This window comes from Lontra canadensis, unplaced genomic scaffold (genome assembly GCF_010015895.1).
Source record: "Lontra canadensis isolate GAN:19392208 unplaced genomic scaffold, GSC_riverotter_1.0 scaffold3, whole genome shotgun sequence".
NCBI classification, from domain to species: Eukaryota; Metazoa; Chordata; class Mammalia; order Carnivora; family Mustelidae; genus Lontra; species Lontra canadensis.
In genome coordinates this window covers 46,599,167-46,621,568 of record NW_022630997.1, presented here as the reverse complement: position 1 = coordinate 46,621,568, position 22,402 = coordinate 46,599,167, and the positions used below count along the sequence as shown (strand labels likewise).

The following is a 22,402-nucleotide window of genomic DNA, read 5'->3' as shown; positions in this document are numbered from 1 at the left end:
ATGGTTTGTGTTCCTCTCTGGTTTCATCTTATTTCATGTTTTCCTCTCTTCACCTATGATCCTCTGCCTTGTTTCTTAAATTGTGCATATGAATGAGATCATATCTTTCTAATTGACTTATTTCACTTAGCATAATACCCTCTACTTCCATCCAGGTTGATGCAAATTTTTTGATGGCTGCAGAGTATTCCATTATATATACAGATCACATCTTCTTTATCCACTCATGTGTTGATGGACACCTAGGCTCTTTTCATAGTTTGGCTATTGTGGACATTGCTGCTAGAAACATCGGGGTGCACGTGCCCCTTTGGGTCACTTCATAAGTTCTCTTAAACAGTCATATATATATCTCATAACTAGTAAATATTGTCAAGTTGATTTTTTAGCTAAATGGTAAGGATAAATACAGCTATCTAGAGTGTCTCAATAACACAGGAAGTTTAAATAAATTTTGTATAATAAAAATTCATATAATAAAAATAAAACCTTTCAAAAAATATTAAAGTTGTTTTCAAATATACAATATATTGTTAAAATTCCTTTTTAAAAAATACTACAACTAAAAATAAATAAGGAAGCAAGCAAATAAATAAATAAAACCACAACTATATATGATAACCTGTATTAGGCCTAGCAAGTACAGTGAATGATTTTTCAAGTATATATACAGATGACCAAAGGTTAAAGGAAAAAAAAGAAACAATCAACAGCCAGAGAAGTAACTGGAGAGAGAACAACTCAACCTCTTTTATCAAGATGGTTGGCAGGCACAGGGTACATGTGGCCAGTCTTGAGGTAAAGGAGCAGGCCGGCCTCTGGATCAGCTCTCCTCTCTTGGCTCAGCAGTGTGTACAGAACAAGCTATGAAAACATTGTACATTTTGTCAAATAAAAGTTTAACTTTCATATGTCCATGCGTGTTTAGCAATCAACACATACTGTAACTTTAAAATCAAAAGATCAGGGGCGCCTGGGTGGCTCAGTGGGTTAAGCCGCTGCCTTTGGCTCAGGTCATGATCCCAGGGTCCTGGGATCGAGCCCTGCCTCAGGCTCTCTGCTTAGCGGGGAGCCTGCTTCCTCCTCTCTCACTCTCTGCCTCTCTGGCTACTTATGATCTCTCTCTGTCAAATAAATAAACAAAATCTTTAAAAAAAATGGAATTTTTCTTAGACAGTAAATATTAAGGTTTCCAATAAATTAGAGAGGGAAATTAGCCAAATTATATTTTACATTCTGAAGTTAACAGTCTTTAGACACTACTTTCCCTGTTTAAAATAAATGAACTAAAAAAATAAGTGAATTAAACACTAAAATTCACTAAATTAATTCACTAAATTAATTCACTAAATTAATTCACTAAAATAAGTGAATTAGGGGCGCCTGGGTGGCTCAGTGGGTTAAAGCCTCTGCCTTCAGCTCAGGTCATGATCCCAGGGTCCTGGGATCAAGCCCCGCATTGGGCTGTCTGCTCAGCAGGGAGCCTGTTTCCCCTTCTCTCTCTGCCTGCCTGTCTGCCTACTTGTGATTTCTGACTGTCATATAAATAAATAAAATCTTAAAAAAATAAAAATAAAAATAAAAATAAAAAAATAAAATAAGTGAATTAAACACTAAAATGCATATTATTCATGTCATAGTTACTAGGACAACTAAACGAGACTAACTCTACAAAGCTCACTGTTTTTTGCACAGCATTAATCATTATTAGCTGCTTTAAATTTATGCGGTACTCTCCAAAGAAACCATCTAAGGCAAGTTAGAAACAGTTGGTTTACAATTCATGAAACCACCTTAGCAACAATAGCAAGTCATTTAGTCATACACAACCTGCAAAGAAGCTAGTATGTTTTCCAGGACAAGATTAAAATGTTGAATGATTTATGTGTTTGTTTATTTTTTAGTAGGTTCCACACCCAGCCTGAAGCCCAGTGTGGAACCAGAACTCTCATCCATGAGATCACGACCTGAGCTGGGATCAAGAGTTGGAAGCTTGGGAGGGTGGGTGGCTCAGCTGTTAATCATCTGCCTTCAGCTCAGGTCATGATCCTAGTGTCCTGATGCACCCCTCCCCCAGTGCCCCAGCTCATGTTGTCTCACTCTCCCAAATAAATAATACATAAATCATGAAATTCCAAAACACCAAGACCAGTCATTATAATTAACATACCTCGGTAGGAGGAAAGAAAGATTTATGTTAATTACTTTACATCACTATAAATAATATAAATTTCAGATAATTTTGAAGGACAACAAAAGATTGTTATGTTTACCAAAGAGAAGAAAAGATTAATAAGAACTTGAATTTAACATAATGGTAATAAGACATGGTTCTATATTTCATTTTATTTATTTATTTATTTTTAAAAATATTTTATTTATTTATTTACAGACAAAGATCACAAGTAGGCAGAGAGGCAGGCAGAGAGAGAGGAGGAAGCAGGCTCCCAGCTGAGCAGAGAGCCTGATCCCAGGACCCTGGGATCATGACCTGAGCCGAAGGCAGAGGCTTTAACCCACTGAGCCACCCAGGCACCCCTGTATTTCATTTTAGATAATAATCATTAAAATCAGATTAAGAGACAAAATAAAAGAATGGATTTAGTCTGATTTGTGTGTGTGTGTGTGTGTGTGTTTTAAGATTTTATTTATTTATTTGACAGAGAGACACAGCGAGAGAGGGAACATAAGCAGGGAGAGTGAGAGAAGGAAAAGCAGGCTACCCTCTGAGCAGGGAGCCTGATGCGGGGCTCAATCCCAGGACCCTGGGATCATGACCTGAACCAAAGGCAGGTGCTTAAGGATTGAACCACCCAGGCACCCTAGACTAATGTTTTCTAAGAGTATCCTATGTTAGATGTTACATGAAAACAATAGTCCCATGTTAAATTAATTTAGAAAACAACAGGTTTAAACATACCTAAACCAAATCCGTATTACTTTGATTTCTCAGAAACTTTAATAGGCTACCGTGCATCATTAAATTTCCAAATATATTTGGTTTCAGCAAATTTTATCACCAAAGAATTCTTTAGGAATATCTGTTTAGACTAGTAGTTTGGCAACATAAACCTGGCAACACTATCTTATAAATTCAGCTGTTGTATTTCTTCACTAGAGAAAACTTTCGGCTAGCTGCGTATACATTTACAAACAATTTGAGTACTCTGGATACATCCCAAATTGAAAAGTACTATATGAAACTTAAATAAAAATTACCCAAATTGAACCAAAATATATAAAGCAGATCTACATTTTTCAGTGTACTAAATATTCAGATAATTTTCTTACTAAGACTTATACCTACCTGACTACGGTGTTCAATAGAATTTAATTCTTTGCCAGTTTTAAGTTCCAGTGGCATTATCTTATATTTCGTTTTACATCCTCGATGTATTTTCACACCAACTGTGACATCTATTTTGCCTTTCAATCCAAACCTAGGGGACCAAATGCTTTCTTCAATATCCAATGAGTTTATGACTTCAATATTACATGTTGAATTATTGTTATTACCATCACTCGGCCTAAAAAACGAAACACAAGAATACATCCTTAGAACACTTTGCACTTTTCTCACGTTCTGGCACTGACTCTATGACACACAGAGGATTGGGGGATGGGAGACCATCCACACACTTTTATAGAAGTGATTCTCAAAATGTGGTGCCTAGACGAGCATCATCAACATCACCTAGGAACTTCTAATAAAAGCAAATTCTCAGGCTCCACTCCAGACCTACTCATCAGAAAGTCTGCAGGTAAACCCCAGCAATTTGTTTTACAAACTCTGCAAGTGATTCTGATGCATGCTCAAGATTGAGAACCGTTGTCCAATGCCTCTCACTCACATAATTTAAGTCTTAATACTTACCATCTATACTTTTGAGTTCATTCCTACTATAATCTTCCTAACTCAGGCCCTTATCTCCTCAGGCCTAGATTACTACAAGTATCACTATTTGGACCTAATGAAGCCACAATACCAGTACGAATATTCTGATATACAATTATTACACAGGTTAATATAAAATGGCTTGCATGTGGTTGCACCCAAGGTAACAAAGGCTGTGTTCCTTCACTGATACCATATTAAACTGTGTAAGAATGAGCTATCTTTTCCCATCATCCATGCGGTATGAAGCCTGATTATCAAACACTTTGCTCCTGCACTCCCCATAACAATCTTCAAAAGACATCATGCGCACCTACAATTCCTCGTTTTCCTTACTTAAATGTTAAATGAATCCATTTCTGTCACTACCAATATTTAAAACTAAGTACTCAGCATTGGTTTTTTTTTTAAGATTTTTATTTATTTATTTGACAGAGAGAGAGAGATCACAAGTAGGCAGAGAGGCAGAGAGAGAAGGGGAAGCAGGCTCCCTGCTGAGCAAAGAGCCGGATGTGGGGCTCGATCCCAAGACCCTGAGATCATGACCTGAGCCAAAGGCAGGTGCTTAACCCACTGAGCCACCCAAGCAACCCTTGGCATTGTTTTTTATATTACAAAAGAAGTTCTGAGTCTACTATGCTAACTTAAATAACCAAGAGCACAGGAAGGAGAAAAATATATATATAAACCTCAAAGGAATTAGGAAGTGAAAATAACTTTGAAAGCCTCCTACCTAAGGCTCTTATCTAAGATTTACTCATTTTCAGAACAGTAAATTATTCAGCAGGAGAAAAGTCAGATAGCACCAACTTTTATTAAACCTATTCTAGACTCAAAGCCAGATAAGATACTAAATCTAATAGAAATCTTACACAAGGGCGCCTGGGTGGCTCAGTGGGTTAAGCCTCTGCCTTCGGCTCAGGTCATGATCTCAGGGTCCCGGGATCGAGTCCCCCACTGGGCTCTCTGCTTGGCGGAGAACCTGATTCCTCCTTTCTCTCTCTCTCTGCCTGCTTCTCTGCCTACTTGTGATCTCTGTCAAATAAATAAATAAATTATTTAAAAAATTTAAAAAAAAATAAATCTTACACGAAAAGGATAATTTTTCTGGTAATAAAATATATTTTAGATCATAAAAATCGAGATTTGGGGTGCCTGGGTAGTTTAGTCAGTTGAGTCTCTGCCTTCAGCTCAGGTCATGATCCCAGGGTCCTTGGATCTGCCTGCGGCTCTGCCTACTTGTGTCCTCTCTCTGTCAAATAAATAAATAAAACCTTTAAAAATAAATGTTAATTAAATAAAATAAGAATTGAGATTTAGGGGCACCTGGGTGGCTCAGTGGCTTAAGCCTCTGCCTTCAGCTCAGGTCATGATCTCAGGGTCCTGGGATCGAGTCCCGCATCAGGCTCTCTGCTCAGCAGGGAGCCTGCTTCCCTCTCTCTCTCTGCCTGCCTCTCTGTCTACTTGTGATGTCTCTCTATCAAATAAATAAATAAAATCTTTAAAAAAAAAGAGAGAGATTTAAAAAGCTTAAGAATTCTATCAGAATACATGATTTAGTTGACTTTGATTTGCTAATTTCATGTTATTTAGATCAGCAACTACACCTTAACAAAGAAAAAAAATTTTTTTCTAGAGAAAAAATGATGTTTCAGTAATTTTTTTTTACTGTTTCAGGTTAAAAATATAGTCTCCAGGAATATATGTATACTTCTGCAGTCTATGAGGAAGACAACAGAGGAATTCAAGGAAGCTACAACTTATCCGTAATTTCTTAAATATTGTTCTGTTTTCTTTCACCAAATGTTATCTAATTGTGTTATATATTTAAATATGCTCCAATGAATAAAGCAAACTTCATTATTCATAAAATATCACATGATTACTTAATAGAAGATAGGTAATGAAACTTTTAACATTGCTACTAAAATTCATTCCCCTAGAAAATGGAAGTAATGTGATTTTGATTTTTGTGTTTTATTTTATTTAGTTATTTGACAGAGAGAGATCACAAGTAGGCAGAGAGGCAGGCAGAGGAGAGGAAGAAGCAGGCTCCCTGCTGAGCACAGAGTACAACTCGGGGCCTGATTCCAGGACCTGAGATCAAGGCCTGAGCCGAAGGCAGAGGCTTAACCCACTGAGCCACCCAGGCGCCCTAGTAATGTGATTTTAGATCTAGGTCTGTGGAATAAATGACAGTATTTCAATTTTACTATGATTTTTAACCAAATAATGCTGTAAAACTCCGATGGAGAATATGATACCGTAAAGATTTACTCTTACTACCTAATGGGTGAGAAAGCATGTCTCCTTAAATGACCTTTAAAGGTCTCATTCTCTGTGCTAAAGTCTAAAAAGGATTTTTTTTTAAGATTTTATTTATTTATTTAACAGAGAGAGATACAGCGACAGAGGGAACACAAGCAGGGGGAGTGGGAGAGGGAGAAGCAGGCTTTCCACTGAGCAGGGAGCCCGATGCGGGACTCAATCCCCGAACCCTGAGATCATGACCTGAGCTGAAGGCAGAAGCTTAACGACTGAGCCACCCAGGCACCCCAAGATTTTTTTTTTTTAAGGTGGCTGTAAACTGCTGCAAAAATGACATAAGCTAAAATATAGAGGAGCTCTTCCTTCACAGACATAGAAGATTCCACTGGAAGTAACTGAAACAAAAAAAAGTTTTATACCAAGATACAGAGAGGAGGACACTGGGCTAGGAATCAAGAATTATTACTGTAGACTCAGCTCCACCACTGTTTTTTCTCATAAAACCTGGAAAAGTCATACCACTCACTGGATCTCAGTTTCCTTATGTGAAACTAGGAGTTGACCTCAAAAATCCCTTTTAGGGATCTGAATCCCACACCTTCCCTTGCTTCCTATCAGGAAGGCTTGTTCCAGGCTACCTGATTCCTTACTGGTCCACCATAAGCCTCCCCAGCCTCCTTTGATGGATTCTACTACCCTCTCCCTCTTTCCTTACATAGCACACTCTTCCATGGCTCTTGTTGCCCTACATGTTCTCTCTAAGCAATGCCCTGAAGGTCTATGTTTTCAACTACCACCAGTAGAGAGTTCCTGGAGGGGTTTAGTCTCCCTGGAACACCAGGTCCTCGCACAATGCTGAGCAGATACTGCATGGAATACGTGTTTGCTAAATAGCTAAGCCCATGGGTCAGTGAGAAAATGGCAGCTTACCACCGCAAAAACAATGAATACATTTCAACCAAAAGAAAAAACATGCAGACAAAATGCTAAAACAATTAAACAGTAAAATAAAAGCTAATATGTGAAACAACAAAGAAAAGGTATATCCACCACAACTCTAATTCTCAAGCAAATTTAAATGACTCCAAAATAAATAAGGAAGGAAAAGAGAGGTGCGTAGTAAGAGAGGGTAAATAAGGATAAAGAAATAATTAGGAACAACAGAAAACAAAAATTAAGTTTGTAATTATGATAGAAAATCAAGAGACTAGAATAACAGAAATACTACAAAACAACGAAACAAATTATGATAAGAATGACTACTTAATAAACACTTCTCTGTTTATCACAGTGAAGGCTAATGCACAGAGACCCACCCCCTATTCTAGACATAGGCAATTTGCTTCAAAGAAATAACAAAGAATGAAGCGTTTATAAATTTAACCCATTTATTACAGTTTTGTTTCATTTTTTTTTTTGTTTTTTTTTTTTAAGGAACGGAGCTACTGGTATATTTAAGACCACTTCAGATAAAAGGAATATGAAAAATAAACCCAATTCTAACAGCATGATAAGCCTCATTTTTTAAAAATAACCATTATTAAAATATATATCAAAATCCTGGCAAACTAATTGTGGTGATGGTTACACAACTCTACAAATATACTGAAAGTCCCTGAATTGTAAATAATAATAAAAGAAATAAAAACAATTAAAATCCAGATACAGGGGGCGCCTGGGTGGCTCAGTGGGTCAAGCCTCTGCCTTCGGCTCAGGTCACGATCTCAGGGTCCTGAGATCGAGCCCCACGTCGGGCTCTCTGCTCAACGGGGAGCCTGCTTCCCCTTCTCTCTGCCTGCTTCTCTGCCTACTTGTGATCTCTCTCACTCTGTCAAATAAAAAAAAGTAAAATCTTTAAAAAAAAAAATTAAAAAGGGGTGCCTGGGTGGCTCAGTGGGTTAAAGCCTCTGCCTTCAGCTCAGGTCATGATCTCAGGGTCCTGGGATCGAGTCCCGCATCAGGCTCTCTGCTAAGCAGGAAGCCTGCTTCCTCCTCTCTCTCTCTCTCTCTCTCTCTCTGCCTGCCTCTCTGCCTACTTGTGATTTCTGTCAAATAAATAAATAAAATCTTTAAAAATTTTAAAAATAAAAATAAAAATAAATAAAATCCAGATACAGGACATTTAAACATTGCTAACAACCGTCTAAAATGATTACAAAATTCTCAGAGAACTCTAGCACTATGTAAAAGGTTGTAAAATTTCGGGCGCCTGGGTGGCTCAGTGGGTTAAGCCGCTGCCTTCGGCTCGGGTCATGATCTCAGGGTTCTGGGATCGAGTCCCGCATGGGTCTCTCTGCGCAGCAGGGAGCCTGCTTCCCTCTCTCTCTCTCAATGCCTGCCTCTGTCTACTGTGATATCTCTCTGTCAAATAAATAAATAAAATCTTTAAAAAAAAAAAAAGTTGTAAAATTTCTAAATATCTTTGATGAAGTAGTCCACTTGAGATTTTAACACCAAGAAATAAGTGTCCCATAGGTCAACCCTTCCACTTGTGTACTCTCATTCCTTCTGCCATGCTCAACACATAGCTGACCTTTCCCATCTCTCATGATGAATTCTGCCCTCTCAGTGGAATTCTCCCCATGAGCACATGAGCACATTATAGCTCCCATCTTCAAAACAACAAAGCTCTCTTAGCCCCCACATAAGCCTCTGGCTACCATTTCATTTCTATGTGCCCCTCACTACAGGTGCCTAACTCCCTGTCTCCAAATCCTCCTCTACCATTCTCTCTTGACGTCCTTCTCATCACATTTTCTGCCCTGGAATCACTACTGACTTTTCCTTCCCTCACACTCCATATCCAATCCAAAACTATCCGTTCTACCACTAAAGTCTGACTGAAGTCCAACTGATTCTCATCACTTCCACACTTGCACTGTCTCAGCCACCAACATCCTCATTTGGGTTCTTTTAAGGGCCTCCAACTTAGTATCTCTACCTCTGCCCTTATCCTACAACGCAGTCTCAAAAGAGCAGCCAGAATGATCCTTTTAAAAGTAAATCTGTCGGGCTCCCGGCTTGGCAGGGAGTCTGCTTCTCCCTCTGACCTCTTTCCTCTCACGCTCTCTCTCTCTCAAATAAATAAATAAAATCTTAAAAAAAAAAAAAAGTAAATCTGATGGGGGCGCCTGGCTGGCTCAGTAAGAAGAGCAACTCTTGATCTCGGGGTCATGAGTTCAAGCTCCATGCTGGGTGGAGAGGTCACTTAAATAAAAAAACATAAAAATAAAGTAAATCTGGGGGCACCTGGGTGGCTCAGTTGGTTAAGCGTCTGCCTTCAGCTCAGGTCATGATCTCAGGGTCTTGGGATCGAGTCCCACATCAGGCTCCCTGCTCAGCAGGGAGCATGCTTCTCCCTTTCTCCACTCCCCACTTGTGTTCTCTTATTCTCTCTCTCAAATAAATAAATAAAATCTTTTAAAAAAAATAAAGTAAATCTGATCAATGCGCACAGAGAGGTTAAGTTACAGAGCTAAATTGCGGCAAAACTGGGATTCACATCCAGGTTCAGTGTAGGTCTCTCTGAACCACAGAGAACCTTAAACAACAAACTGGTCCAAAGAACTAACGGTTCCTAAGTTTCTGATGCACAAATCTTAAACAAGTTTTTCAGATCACAAAGTGTCCTGTGATAAAATAGTAAGAATACTGAGAAAAGGTAAGAAAATTTATATAAATGGAAGCTGTGCCTCTTTAAAGAAAAAGAAAATGTTGATGGGGCGGGGGGGGGGGGGGGGGGAGGCAGGAAATGATATCAAAACCCTCTGTGCAAGCGAGCTCTCCAGTGGCCTCTTATCTAATCAGAACAGCAGCCAGAGTCCTGACATGGCTTACAAGGCCCCAGGAAAGCTATTTCTATTCCTTCCCTCCTTGCTCTGCCCCCACCACACTGGCAGGTGTCATCACTCGAGGGGCTCGGCCTGGAACACTCTTCCCGCAGAGAGCTGTTCAGCTACCTCCTTCATCTCCTTCAGGCTTCATCTCCACGTCATCTTATTGGAGAGGCCTTTCACGACCGTTCACTGGAAATAATATGTCCACCACCACTACCACCAACTCCACATTCCTTCTTATGTTGTTCTACCCTGCATTTATCACAGTCTGTTGTTTATTTGTTCAGTACTATAGAAACATCATGAAGTCAGCTGCTTCCCCCCAATACCCATGATAATCCCAGCACCTAGAACATTACCTGGCACATATTAGGCACTAGATAAACACTTGCTGAATGAGTAAACAATGAAAGAGAAAAAAATGTATGATTTAAACTTACATGAATGCTTCTTTAAGGAAAAAAAAACAAACTGCCAAATGCCAAAATGAGTTAAATGCTTCAACACAGTATTTAAACTTAGAGCACAAATCCACAGGACAATCAGCATGTGACACAGTCCATATAGGATAGTAATAGAAATACATACAAATTACAATCCCGAGAAGATCTATAAATTGGTTATTTTATTTAAAAAACATACTGACAGGGTCACCTGGCTGGCTCAGTCAGTAGAGAATGCGACTCTTGATCTTTGGGTTATGAGTTCAAGTACCACATTGGGTATAGAGATTACTTAAAAAAAAAAAATCTTAAAAAAACAAACTGATATACAAAAATCAGAAGATTTTATGATAATGAAAGTAGAATTTCTATTCATTAGATTATTTTTTGTCCTGGAAAGACACTCGGGACCATAACATATAAAATTAGCAAACAAAAAAGCTAGTTGGACTAACTCAACCTTTAAACAATTGTAATTCAACACACAGAGTAAAATCCTGATCTGAACATATGAACACCATATAAACAAAATGAGTTTCTTACAGAGAGAGCTGCATCTGGGGCAAGTCAGCTGAAGTGTATTTAAGCATGAAATCTCTGGCCCATTTAGAAAATGAAGGAAGATACTCTTCTACTTCTTGTTTTATCTCTTCTTGATTCAGATTTAAGCGATACCTGCAAAATAAGAGATTAGGCAAGAAAGCATAAACATGAAAAAAGTAAGAGATTAGGCAAGAAAGCATAAACATGAAAAAAGTAAGTAAGAACCAAAACATCCAAATAAACAAGTTATCCACCAACTAATTAATGGATATATAATGTGATATATATGGGCCACCTGGCTGTTTCAGTTGGTAGAGCACAGAGCATGCGACTCTTGATCTCAGGGGTGTGAGCTCATGCCCCACATTGGGGAAAAGAGTTTACTTAAAAATTAAGTAAATAGGGCACCTGGGTGGCTCAGAGGGTTAAGCCTCTGCCTTCTGCTCAGGTCATGATCTCAGGGTCCTAGGATCGAGGCCCACATCGGGCTCTCCGCTCAGCGGGGAGCCTGCTTTCTCCTCTCTCTCTATGCCTGCCTCTCTGCATACTTGTGATCTCTCTCTCTCTGTTTCAAATAAATTAATTAAGTAAATAAAATCTTTTTTTTAAATGTGGTGTATACATACAATGGAATATTATTCAGCCTTAAAACTGAAGAAAGCAGAGGCCTATCGGTCATCCAAAAGAACTGGTTCAGCAGAGAAAACAATATTAGCAACCCTAGTTCTGCCAAAATTGCTTCTCCTGAGCACAGTAGCAACCTCAAGCTGCAAGACAAGCTGAAATTCCTCAGGGGAGCAATTGCTGATACCAGAAAGCTCCAAATGATCACATATTCAGACGACCAGAGGCAAGGGTTATCCTTGCAAAAGGCTGCTTAAAATCTGGCCAAGTCCTTGGCTAACTGCTGGACGCCACACCAAGCACAAAGACCCCCGACACAGCCATCGAATGTCACCACCTGCCAGGCTCCAGTCACCCGGCTGTGTGGGGAGAAGAGAGGCCTGAAGGCAAGGTGAGCAAGACCAGCGCTGCCCAATGTAGTGGGGCCTCCTGAGCCCATGGGGAACGCTGGACTGTCCAGAGCCCTGCTCAGCCTGTTCTACAGGTATTGTCATCATGGTATACAGCCCATCGTATCATGGCATATACTATTTAATCTTAGAATCTACACACATCTAATAGGTGAATCCCAATAAAAAGTATATGGATGCTGTCTGCACTAATCCTGCAACTTTGCTCTAAATTTGAAATTATTTCCAAATAAAAAGATTTTTTAAATGTTTTAAGGGCATATATTCTCTGGCCCCACAATTCTAAGTATTTAACCCAGATGTATGCCTCAAAGGTATGAAATAAGGGATATATAAAGGTATTTTTTTTAAAGATTTGTTTATTTATTGGAGAGACAGAGAGCGAGAGAGGGAGGACAGGGGCAGAGGGAGAGGGAGAGAAAACCTCAAGCAAACTCCACGCTAAGCACGGAGCCCAAGGCAGGGCTCAATCCCACAACTCCGAGATCATGACTTAAAGCCGAAATCAAGAGTTGAAAGCTTAACCAGCTGGGCCACCGAGGGGCCCCTAAAGTTGTTTCTTACACTATTGCTAATAAAAGCAAAGACTGAAATGCCAGGGGGATACTTAAATAAATTATAGTACATCCATACAATGAAATATTACACCATTATTAATTAAAATTGAGACAGCTCAGGGGTGCCTGAGTGGCTCAGCCAGTTGGGAGTCAGACTCTTGATTTCAGCTCAGGTCATGACCATGGGGTCATGAGAACAAGCCCGACAGCTGGCTCGGCACTGGGCTGGGTGTAGAGCCTGTTTAAGTTTTTCCCTCTCCCTCTTCCTCTGCCCCTACCACCCCCTACCCAGGATCTCTCTCAAAAAAAAAAAAAAAAAAAAAAACCTCAGTAAGTACTACCAAGGAATGATCACCACACTTAACCTTTAAGTGCACAATAATATACATAGTATTCTACAATTTACCTAACAAAAAATATATATGTACACATACAGACACACATATAAACATTTGAAATCTCTGTAAAATTACATACAAGAAACTGGTAACAGTGGTTGCCTCTGGGGCAACTGGATGGCTCTGTCGGTTAAGTGTCTGCCTTCAGCTCACGTCATAATCCCAGGGTCCTGGGATTGGATCCCTCATCAGCCTCCCTGCTCAGCAGGGAGCCTGCTTCTCCCTCTGCCTGCTGTTCCCCCTGCTTCTGCTCTCTGTCAAATAAACAAAATCTTAAAAACCAAAACCATGGGGCGCCTATGTGGCTCAGTGGGTTAAGCCTCTGCCTTCAGCTCGGGTCATGATCTCAGGGTCCTGGGATCGAGTCCCCCATCGGGCTCTCTGCTCAGCAGGGAGCCTTCCTCCTCTCTCTCTGTCTGCCTCTCTGCCTGCTTGTGATCTCTGTCAAATAAATAAATAAAATCTTTAAAAAAAAAAAAAAAGTAGTTGCCTTTGGGAAGAGGAACTACCTGACGAGGAGGATGCAGGGAAAAAGGACTTACTTTGTACCAGAGAGCCTCTTATACTCCCATAATAGGGTATATACAAATTTAAAACCTTTTTAGGAATAATTCATTATTTTAAAAAACATCTACACATTTGGGTAATCTTTTCCTAAATAACTTTCTCCAACCATTTTGGAACCATTCTTCATTGTCATGATGTCCTTAGGTAAATTCTTCCCAGTGTTTTATTTTTTACAGAGTAGACCCTTTAAAATTTCCAAACCAGTCCATACTGGTTATTTAACATCTTCTGCATTTAAATTCTCCCTTTTTAATTTTAGCCAAGTCACAGCAAAACAACATGTAACCGCCTGGTCTTTCCTGAAATTATTAAGATACTTAAGGTAGGATCTCCAAGCCTAGACTTTTATAGGTATTAACAAGAAGGTAAAGCACAGAAGATAAAAATCTGGGGGCACCTGGAGGGCTAAGTGGGTTAAGCATCCAACTCTTGGGGCGCCTGGGTGGCTCAGTCATTAAGCGTCTGCCTTCGGCTCAGGTCATGATCCCAAGGTCTTGGGATAGAGCCCTGCATCGGGCTCCCTGCTCAGCAGGAAGCCTGCTTCTCCCTCTCCCACTCCCCCTGCTTGTGTTCCCTCTCTCGCTCGCTGTGCCTTCTATCAAATGGATAAATAAAATCTTAAAAAAAAAAGAAAAAAGCATCCAACCCTTGATCCCAGCTCAGTCCTTGACCTCAGGTCTGTGAGTTTAAGCCCCATGCTGGGCTCCACACTGAAACCTGTATTTAAAAACAAAAAAACAAAAAAAAGTGACGTCTAAATGTCTCAGTCGGTTAAGCAGCTGTCTTTGACTCAGGTCATGATCCCAGGGTCCTAGGACACAGTCCCACATCAGGCTCCTTGCTAAGCGGAGAAGCTGATTCTTCCTCTACGTCTGCCTGTAGCTTCCCTACTTGTGCTCATTCTCTCTGACAAATAAATAAATCTTTAAAAATCTGTTCTAAGATCTATAATAAGGTAGAAGGACCTATGAGAGGGTAGAAAAGAACTTTCAACCTGTTGTTTTAGGGTCTGGGAATTTTAAAAAAATTTTCTCTTGGGGTGCCTGGGTGGCTCAGTCAGTAAATGTCTGCCTTTGGCTCAGGTTGTGATCCCAGAGTCCTGGGGTCCGACAGCATCTGGCTCCCTGCTCAGCGGAAAGCCTGCTTCTTCCTCTCCCACTCCTCCTGCTTGTGTTCCCTCTCTCGTTGCGTCTCGCTCTGTCAAATAAATAAACAAAATCTTTTTTTTTTTTTAAAGATTTTATTTATTTATTTGACAGACAGAGATCACAAGTAGGCAGAGAGGCAGGCAGCGGGGGGGGGGGGGAGGCAGGCTCCCTGCTGAGCAGAGAGCCAGACGCGGGGCTCGATCCCAGGACCCCGGGATCATGACCTGAGCCGAAGGCAGAGGCTTTAACCCACTGAGCCACCCAGGCGCCCCTAAATAAACAAAATCTTAAAAAAAAAAAAAAGTTTTCTCTTGATGGGACGGCTGACTGGCTTAGTCAGTAGAGCATGTAACTCTTGATCTTGGTGTGGTGAGTTTTCACCCCACACGTGGGGTAGAGTTTACTTTAAAAAAGGGGGGTCACTACAGCTTCCTGCTTGCACACTTTCTTAGACCCTTTAATCTGAAATAGCAGCTGCTGTGCTGTAGGAGACTCACATGGCAAGAAACTGAAGCCTCATGACAACAGCCATGACTGTTATCACCTTGAAAGCAGATCCTCCCTTCAAAGGACCGCAGTTCCAGGGACGCCTGGGTGGCTCAATGGGTTAAAGCCTCTGCCTTCGGCTCAGGTCATGATCCAAGAGTCCTGGGATCGAGCCCCGCATCAGGCTCTCTGTTCAGCGGGGAGCCTGCTTCCCCCCTCTCTCTCTGTCTGCCTCTCTGCCTACTTGTGATCTCTCTTTCTCTGTCAAATAAATAAACAAATAAATAAATCTTTTTTTAAATAAATAAATAAACTGGGAAAGAGAATTACATCTGGGAAAAGGTTTACGTCAACTAGTCTGGAAATCAAAATTACCCCTAATAAAAATAATTCTGTGAAAAAACACGGTTTGCCATAAGAGTCACAAAGAAATAGCAGAATACGCCAACCTCTCTGCATGTAGTCACTCATAAAATGTCAACGATTAGCCATTTGTGGGTTTACGTATATTCTCTCCACTGTCATAAAAATTTTGCAAAATAGGTATTACCGCCTTTTTCAAAATCTTTAGGTAACCTGTTCAAACCTAAAACTGGCAAAGCTAAAATTTAAAACTAGGTCCATCTGACTCCCAAACCCATACAATTTATAGTATGTCACATTTCTAGAAATAAAGCAAAATGTTTTTCACACCCTTGGAGAGCAGCTGGAGTCTATTGTGCACGTGTACAGATATTTTTAGCTCAAGAGTTTCTATTCTGCAATTTCAGAAGCTCTTCACAGAACTGCAGTGGGGTACTACAACCCTGAATTTGCATTCTAGTATTATTCTGATTTATATTTAATAGTCTAATAATGAAATACCTTATGGATTCCAGGAGAGAATTCTCTATAATAAAATAGTACCTATAGCACATGTTGTAACTACTTACATTTCCTTGAGATGCCTTATTTCTTGAACAGTTTGAAAAGCAAATTCTTGTAGCTTTTCTGGGGCAAAGCTATTGCTTATTGCTTTTTGAAATACTTCATGAAGAACCGTACCAATCAGCATTTGGCGCGTGGCTGGATCAGAGCTCTATTTAAAAAAAAAAAAATCATACATTTTATTTCAAAACATATTAACAGACACGATCCCATATTTATTACCTATCCTATTAAACCACCACAGCCAAAGTGCACAGGTGAGACAAAGGTCAAAATATTAAATAACTTTTTTCTAGTGAGTAAAATTATAGATGACTTTCACTTCTTTTTTTTTTAAGTTTTGTTTTTTTTTTTAATTTATTCATTTGAGAGAGAAGAGAGTGCACAAGCAGGGGGAGAGGGAGAGGGAGAAGCAGGCTCCCCATGAGCAGGGAGCCCAATGCAGGGCTGGATCCCAGGACCCTGAGATCATGACCTGAGCCAAAAGCAGACACTCAACTGACTGAGCCACCCAGGCACCCAACTTTTACTTTCTCCTATTCAGAATTACTTGAGTTTACAAGCATGTTCTTTTTTAATCAGTGATTTCCATTTTGAAAATATTAAAAATAAGCTATATGAAAAATTTCAATGTGTTCTCAAATGCTTAACATTTTATTTTCTAATTTTACTTTATAATCTACTCAAATAAAACCCAATGCAGCCATAGCTCGTAAATTCATGTAAGTAAAAGATATTATCAAACATAAACTTCAGGGCGCCTCGATGTCTCAGTCCTTAAGCGTCTGCCTTCAGGTTGGGTCATGATTCCCAGGTCCTGGGATTGAGCCCTGCATCAGGCTCTCTGCTCAGCAGGGAGTCTGCTTCTCCCTCTCCCACTCCCCCTGCTTGTGTTCCCTCTCTCTCTGTGTCTCTCTCTGTCAAATAAATAAAATCTTAAAACAAACAAACATAAACTTCAAACTTACAACAAAGATTTTTGACAAGGGAACTTGTCAAAAATGTTCCCTCCACTCAAAAAGAAACAGTATTTTAAAAAAAGACAGCATATTTCTCAATTAACTCTATTCTTAGCCTAGACCTTCCTCTTAAAGATATAATAAAGCCACCAAGACATGCTTCAGAAATCTTAAAAATTAATTTACAGAGGACTCCCTGTACTATTTATGCAAGTTCTTTGTGAGTCTTAAAGTACTTAAAATAAAGTTTTTAAGAATTAAAAAATATTCAGGGCTAACTTATAAAATGTAGTTAAAAGACAAGTTGATAGTTCCCCCTACCCACAAATGAAAATACAAAGCTGATTTTTTAAAACTATAATTAATTGACAACTAAGACTATTAGAAAATGTCTATTTAGGGATTCTTCCTTCTCTTTTTTTTCTTTTTGCTCAGCTGTATTTTTGGATTTCTATATACATATAAATTGTATAATTTAAGAAATACCCTGAAAAGAAATTCTTTAACAAATAAAACCCAGGTTCTTTAACAAATGGCACTGAAGCAAAGAGGGTAAGTATAAGGTAAAACTAATATAGATTAAAAGAAACTTAGGATACGTACCAACCAAACATAATGCAAAAAAATTTTTTTTGGAAGAACCTGGCTGGCTCAGTCAGAGAAGCATGCAAATCTTGATCTTGGGTTTGTAGTTTCAAGCTCCATGTTGGGATTAGAGACTACTTAAAAAAAATAAAATCTTGGGGCGCCTGGGTGGCTCAGTGGGTTAAGCATCTGACCCTTGGTATCTGCTCAGGTCATGCTCTCACAGTCATGTGATCAAGCCCTGCAAAGGGCCCTCTGCACTCAGTACAGAGTCTGCTTCAGATTGTCTCTCCCTCCCATGTGCTCTCTCTCTCTCTCAAATAAATTAAATCTTTAAAAAATAATAAAATAAATAAAATCTTTAAAAAAAAAGAAGAAAAAGAAAAAGATCTTATTTGGATTCTGACTGATTCTAAGAAAACAACTGAATAAAAAGATATTTTCCTGGGGCGCTTGGGTGACTCAGTCAGTTAAGCACCTGCCTTCAGCTCTGGTCATGCTCCCAGGCTCCTGGGATAGGTCTGCATCAGGCTCCCTGCTCAGCAGGGATCCTGCTTCTCCCTCTCCCTCTGCCTGCCACTCCCCCTGCTTGTGTTCTCTCTCTCCCTCTGACAAAAATTTTAAAGCTTTTATTATTTGAGAGAGAGAGAGAGCACAAGCAAGAGAGAGAGTATGAGCAAGGGGGAGGGGCAGAGGGAGAGAGAGAAGCTGACTCCCCACCAAGCAGAGAGCCCAATTCAGGGCTCGATCCCAGACCTCAGTATCATGACCTGAACTGAAGGCAGACGCTTAAGCCACTGAACCACCCAGGTCCCCCTAAAAAGATATTTTCAATAAAACACATTACAGGAGCGCCTGGGTAGCTCAGTCGGTTAAGCATCCAACTTTTGACTTCAGCTCAAATGATGATCTCAGGGTTGTAAGATGGAGTGTGTCTGGCTTGGCACTGAGCACAGAGCCTGCCTGAGATTCTCTCTCCCTTTCTCCCCACCCCCCGAACCGCACAAGCACTCCCTTTCTCTCTAAACAATAATAATAAAAATAAAAAATAATAAAAAGACATTACAGAAAATTGAGCATTAATTTAAGGAATTACGATTCTTTATATTATGTATGATAAAGATATTATATTTATATTTTAAAGATCTTCAACTTTCATTTACTTGCAAAATAACAGAATGTTTGGGAACAACAAAATGGACACATGGGAGTTTACTTAAAAAAAAAAGAAAAAGTGTTATCAGGCGCCTGGCTGGCTCAGTCAGTTAAGCGTCTGCCATTGGTTTAGGTCATGATCCCAGGGTCCTGGGACTGAGCCCATCAGGCTCCCTGCTCAGTGGGGAACCTGTTTCTCCCTCTTCCTCTGCATGCCACTCCCTCTGCTTGTGTGTTCTCTTTCTCTCTGTCAATAAATTTAAAAAAGAATTTTTTTTGAAAGTGTGAAAGTGCTCTGTAACTCTAATACCCATAGAAACACCCGCTGTTAATATTATTCACCCTAAAAGTTTCACTCAGGACAGCTCTTCTCATACACCGAATACTACTGGCTATGCTTGTGCCAGAAATCAGCATGTCTGGATATAGAATCAAATATCCAAAATCTTCATCTATTATCCAAGTATCAGATAAGCAGTCTCCCTCCAAATGAATGATGTCCCCTGGCTCCAATGGTACAGAGCACCTACAAATAAAGCATAGTATACATAGTTTAGATTCCTACATTTAAACATATTAAAGAAGCCTCAAAAAGTAAACGAATATTTTATCTAAAGGAACGGTATCTGTAAACTTTTGGGTCTTTCAAAAAAATCTAACACTAGGATGTAGTCTTTTGAATCAACTCCTAGTCACTCTGCTCCTTTCTACCTTTGAAATATACCTGAGAATACTCAGGGGTCTTCCTGAAATACCAAAAAGGAAAACTGCTTAATGTTAGCATCATCCAACGCAAAAGCTACCAAATCTTTAATAGTGTTAATACATTGCTCCAATTATGGATTAGATTGTTTCAATAATAATTCTCTCATTCCTAAAACTTCTAGCGTAACTAGTTTCTGTAAGTCTTAAGGCATGAAGCCAAACCCAATGTGTTAAGCATAAAATATTTATCATTTTTATCTGGACAAAAAGCCTAAATAGACAAAATTAGACCTCCACTTTCTCTGCATCTCCCCTTCACCCCTCACAAACCATACTTTGCTTGAGTAGAGAAATCTAGGGTTTAAGAATGTTCTAATACTGTAATTAATTTTGCTCTTAGTGAAAAGCTGCAATCTTAAGACAAAAAGTACTGGGAAATTTTAGAAGTAGTCGCTTAATAAGGACCTTTGTAATAAATTTTCAAATGACAATAAAAACCAAGTTTCAGAATAAGGAGTTTGAGATGCTGGGGTAACAAGCACAATTTCTACAAGAAATTAATTCAGGTTCATATCTATTCCCTTTATTAACGATTAAATTATAGCAACATCCACACAAGCCAATGTGATGAGTTTTAAGATGGTCCCCTTAAGCCAGATCAGTGCTCAAAGTAACACGAAAATTACCAGTCATTCCTAAGGATACACAGTTCTTTATTTTCTAGTGACTGGGAAGCAGTAATGATTAGGTGTTTTTCATGGGTTCCTTCTTCATTCTGTACAATATTGACTGCTAACACCAGGTACCGGTTATCCATTCCTCCATTCAGAACCATTTTAGAAATGGAAGCTTCCACCTTCTTCTGAAATCTGAAACATATACAAACAAAACTACTATAATATGAAATAAGTCATCCAATTTCCTTTATCTACAAACCAACCTTCTCAATTTTCTAGGTTTGCTTCTTGTAGAAAGCTTATCACAATGATCATTAGCTAAATAGGTAAAAATTAAGAGACTAAGGGCATAGCAGAATTCCTATTAAAAAACTTCCCAGACATGGGGCGCCTGGGTGGCTCAGAGTGTTGGGCCTCTGCCTTCAGCTCAGGTCAGGATCTCAGGGTCCTGGGCTCTCTGCTCAGCAGGGAGCCTGCTTCCCACCCCACCTCTGCCTGCCTCTGCCTACTTGTGATCTCTCTCTCCATTAAATAAATAAAAAAACTTTAAAAAAAATTTTAAAAAACTTCCCAGACATAATGCCACTTAAAACATGCTTATGATATGGATTTTTCCAAACACACTCTTAGTTCTTAGGAGGAGCTCTCTGGGACATCCATAATCACGAAAATCAAGGATAAATGGAAAAATATTAAATAACAAATTCCTACCACTGGTGCAAACCTTACCAAAGTACTAGCAAAAGGAAATGACTTGGACACTATCCTTTTTGTAAATGAAAGGGATATTTGTCAGGGAAAAGCATAGTGTGGGTGGTTTGTTGATGTCCTACTGTGAGCCACAGTATTCCATTAACCTTTAGGCCTACTTAGAAATCACTACTCCAAACTACTATTTCATGAAGAAAATCCTTCTATAAAATTTCAGTGAGAAACAACTAGCCCCTACCTCGCAGAGAAAAGCAAGCTTAATACCTGTCATGTTAGCTCATTCCTTCACGGAGTAACTCACACATTTCTTATTTATAACGGGCAGGTCAACTTCACAACACTTTTATCCATTAATCCTTAAGCCTCCTGAAAACTGCAGAATTCTCTAATCGTTATAGAAAACACTAAGTCCCTCGTTAGTCTTTCCAGTTTGACTGCAGTCTTTGTCAGTGACAGCACAACTGAGTCCAACGTCATTGCCTCTATATAACACCCAACCCTCGGCTCTCTTACTCTGTAATCGCCTCATTCACCTACAAGACGCCTCAAGCCATGAATTTCCGGGGTCAGCTGGGACGCCTTAAGGATTTCGGAAAGGATAATGCAGATCAAAACCCAAAATGCAAAGATCCGTCAACAATAATTAGTATCATTATTAACTGAAAATAATTCCACACCATGATTACGGGTGAGTTGTCCTGACTAGTCCAAGTTGAGGGTAGAGAGCTCTCCTGGAGCAAGTTTCCCCGACTTAAACATAGAGGAAAGCATCTACAGTTGCAACTTCCCTTTATGAGGGCGTTTAAGGTGCCTGGCACTCCCCGAATTCGGGTAAGTGATATCTAGAGAAAGAAATGAACCGTTAAGGGAGCCGTCTCTGGGCTCTGGCCCGAGCGTGGCCCCGAAGAGAACACTACGAAGCGGATCCCACCTTTGCAAACTCGTCGGGAGCCCCGAGTGGGGTCCCCTAACCCCGAGCCCCGCTCCTCCGAGGCGCGGCTGCGGCCTCTCCCGCTCCTTCCTTTCAAATCTCCCGCCGGGCTCCCAGACCCTCCCTCCGCTCCGCTCACCGCTCCGCCGGCGGCTCAGCCTCTTCCCGGAGACTCTTCTTCAGCAGCTCCAGTTCTTCCAGTTGCGCCATGGCAAGGGCGGAAAATGCAAACTGTCGCCAGGTAAAATCAGAAAAACCCAGCAGCTCCGAAGACAAAAAGAAGCGCGAGTTTGGGAGGCGCCGTGCGCATGCGCCTTCCCGCTGTGGGCCCCCCCCCCCAAGGGACCTGCGCGAAAGAGCCCCCCTCCGGGCCTGGCGTTTCCACGCGGAGCCCACCACCCGGTGGCGGTAGTCTGAACAAAGTCTTTACTCCCTTGCTTTCGGCTTTCGTAGACAAGGAGTCTCCTAAGCTGGCCCAGACTAAGTGCTCCCGCTCTTTCTCTTAGACACGCCAATCCTTGCACAACTCACTCTTAAAATCAATTGCCCAAACCCTGCCCTCCCTTGTTAGCTTGCA

General features: G+C 40.2%; 1 protein-coding gene across 4 annotated transcripts in view; it reads right to left on the bottom strand.

The window, feature by feature from the left end:
- The window catches only part of DNA2 (DNA replication helicase/nuclease 2), a 50,042-nt gene extending 27,944 nt beyond the window's left edge, over nt 1-22,098 (bottom strand). For 3 of the 4 annotated variants that reach the window (XM_032841718.1, XM_032841727.1, XM_032841745.1), the window contains exons 1-7: nt 21,965-22,098; nt 20,193-20,375; nt 19,144-19,327; nt 16,108-16,253; nt 10,986-11,117; nt 3,308-3,527; nt 747-864 (exon numbers count right to left, since the gene is read on the bottom strand). In XM_032841718.1, coding sequence (XP_032697609.1) covers nt 747-864; nt 3,308-3,527; nt 10,986-11,117; nt 16,108-16,253; nt 19,144-19,327; nt 20,193-20,375; nt 21,965-22,035 — 1,054 coding nt within the window. In that variant the 5' untranslated portion in view covers nt 22,036-22,098. Of the gene's footprint in view, nt 1-746; nt 865-3,307; nt 3,528-10,985; nt 11,118-16,107; nt 16,254-19,143; nt 19,328-20,192; nt 20,376-21,158; nt 21,313-21,964 lie in introns of those variants that run through there. The other variant, XM_032841736.1, reaches the window with a different exon arrangement.
- Nucleotides 22,099-22,402: the final 304 nt, after the last annotated feature.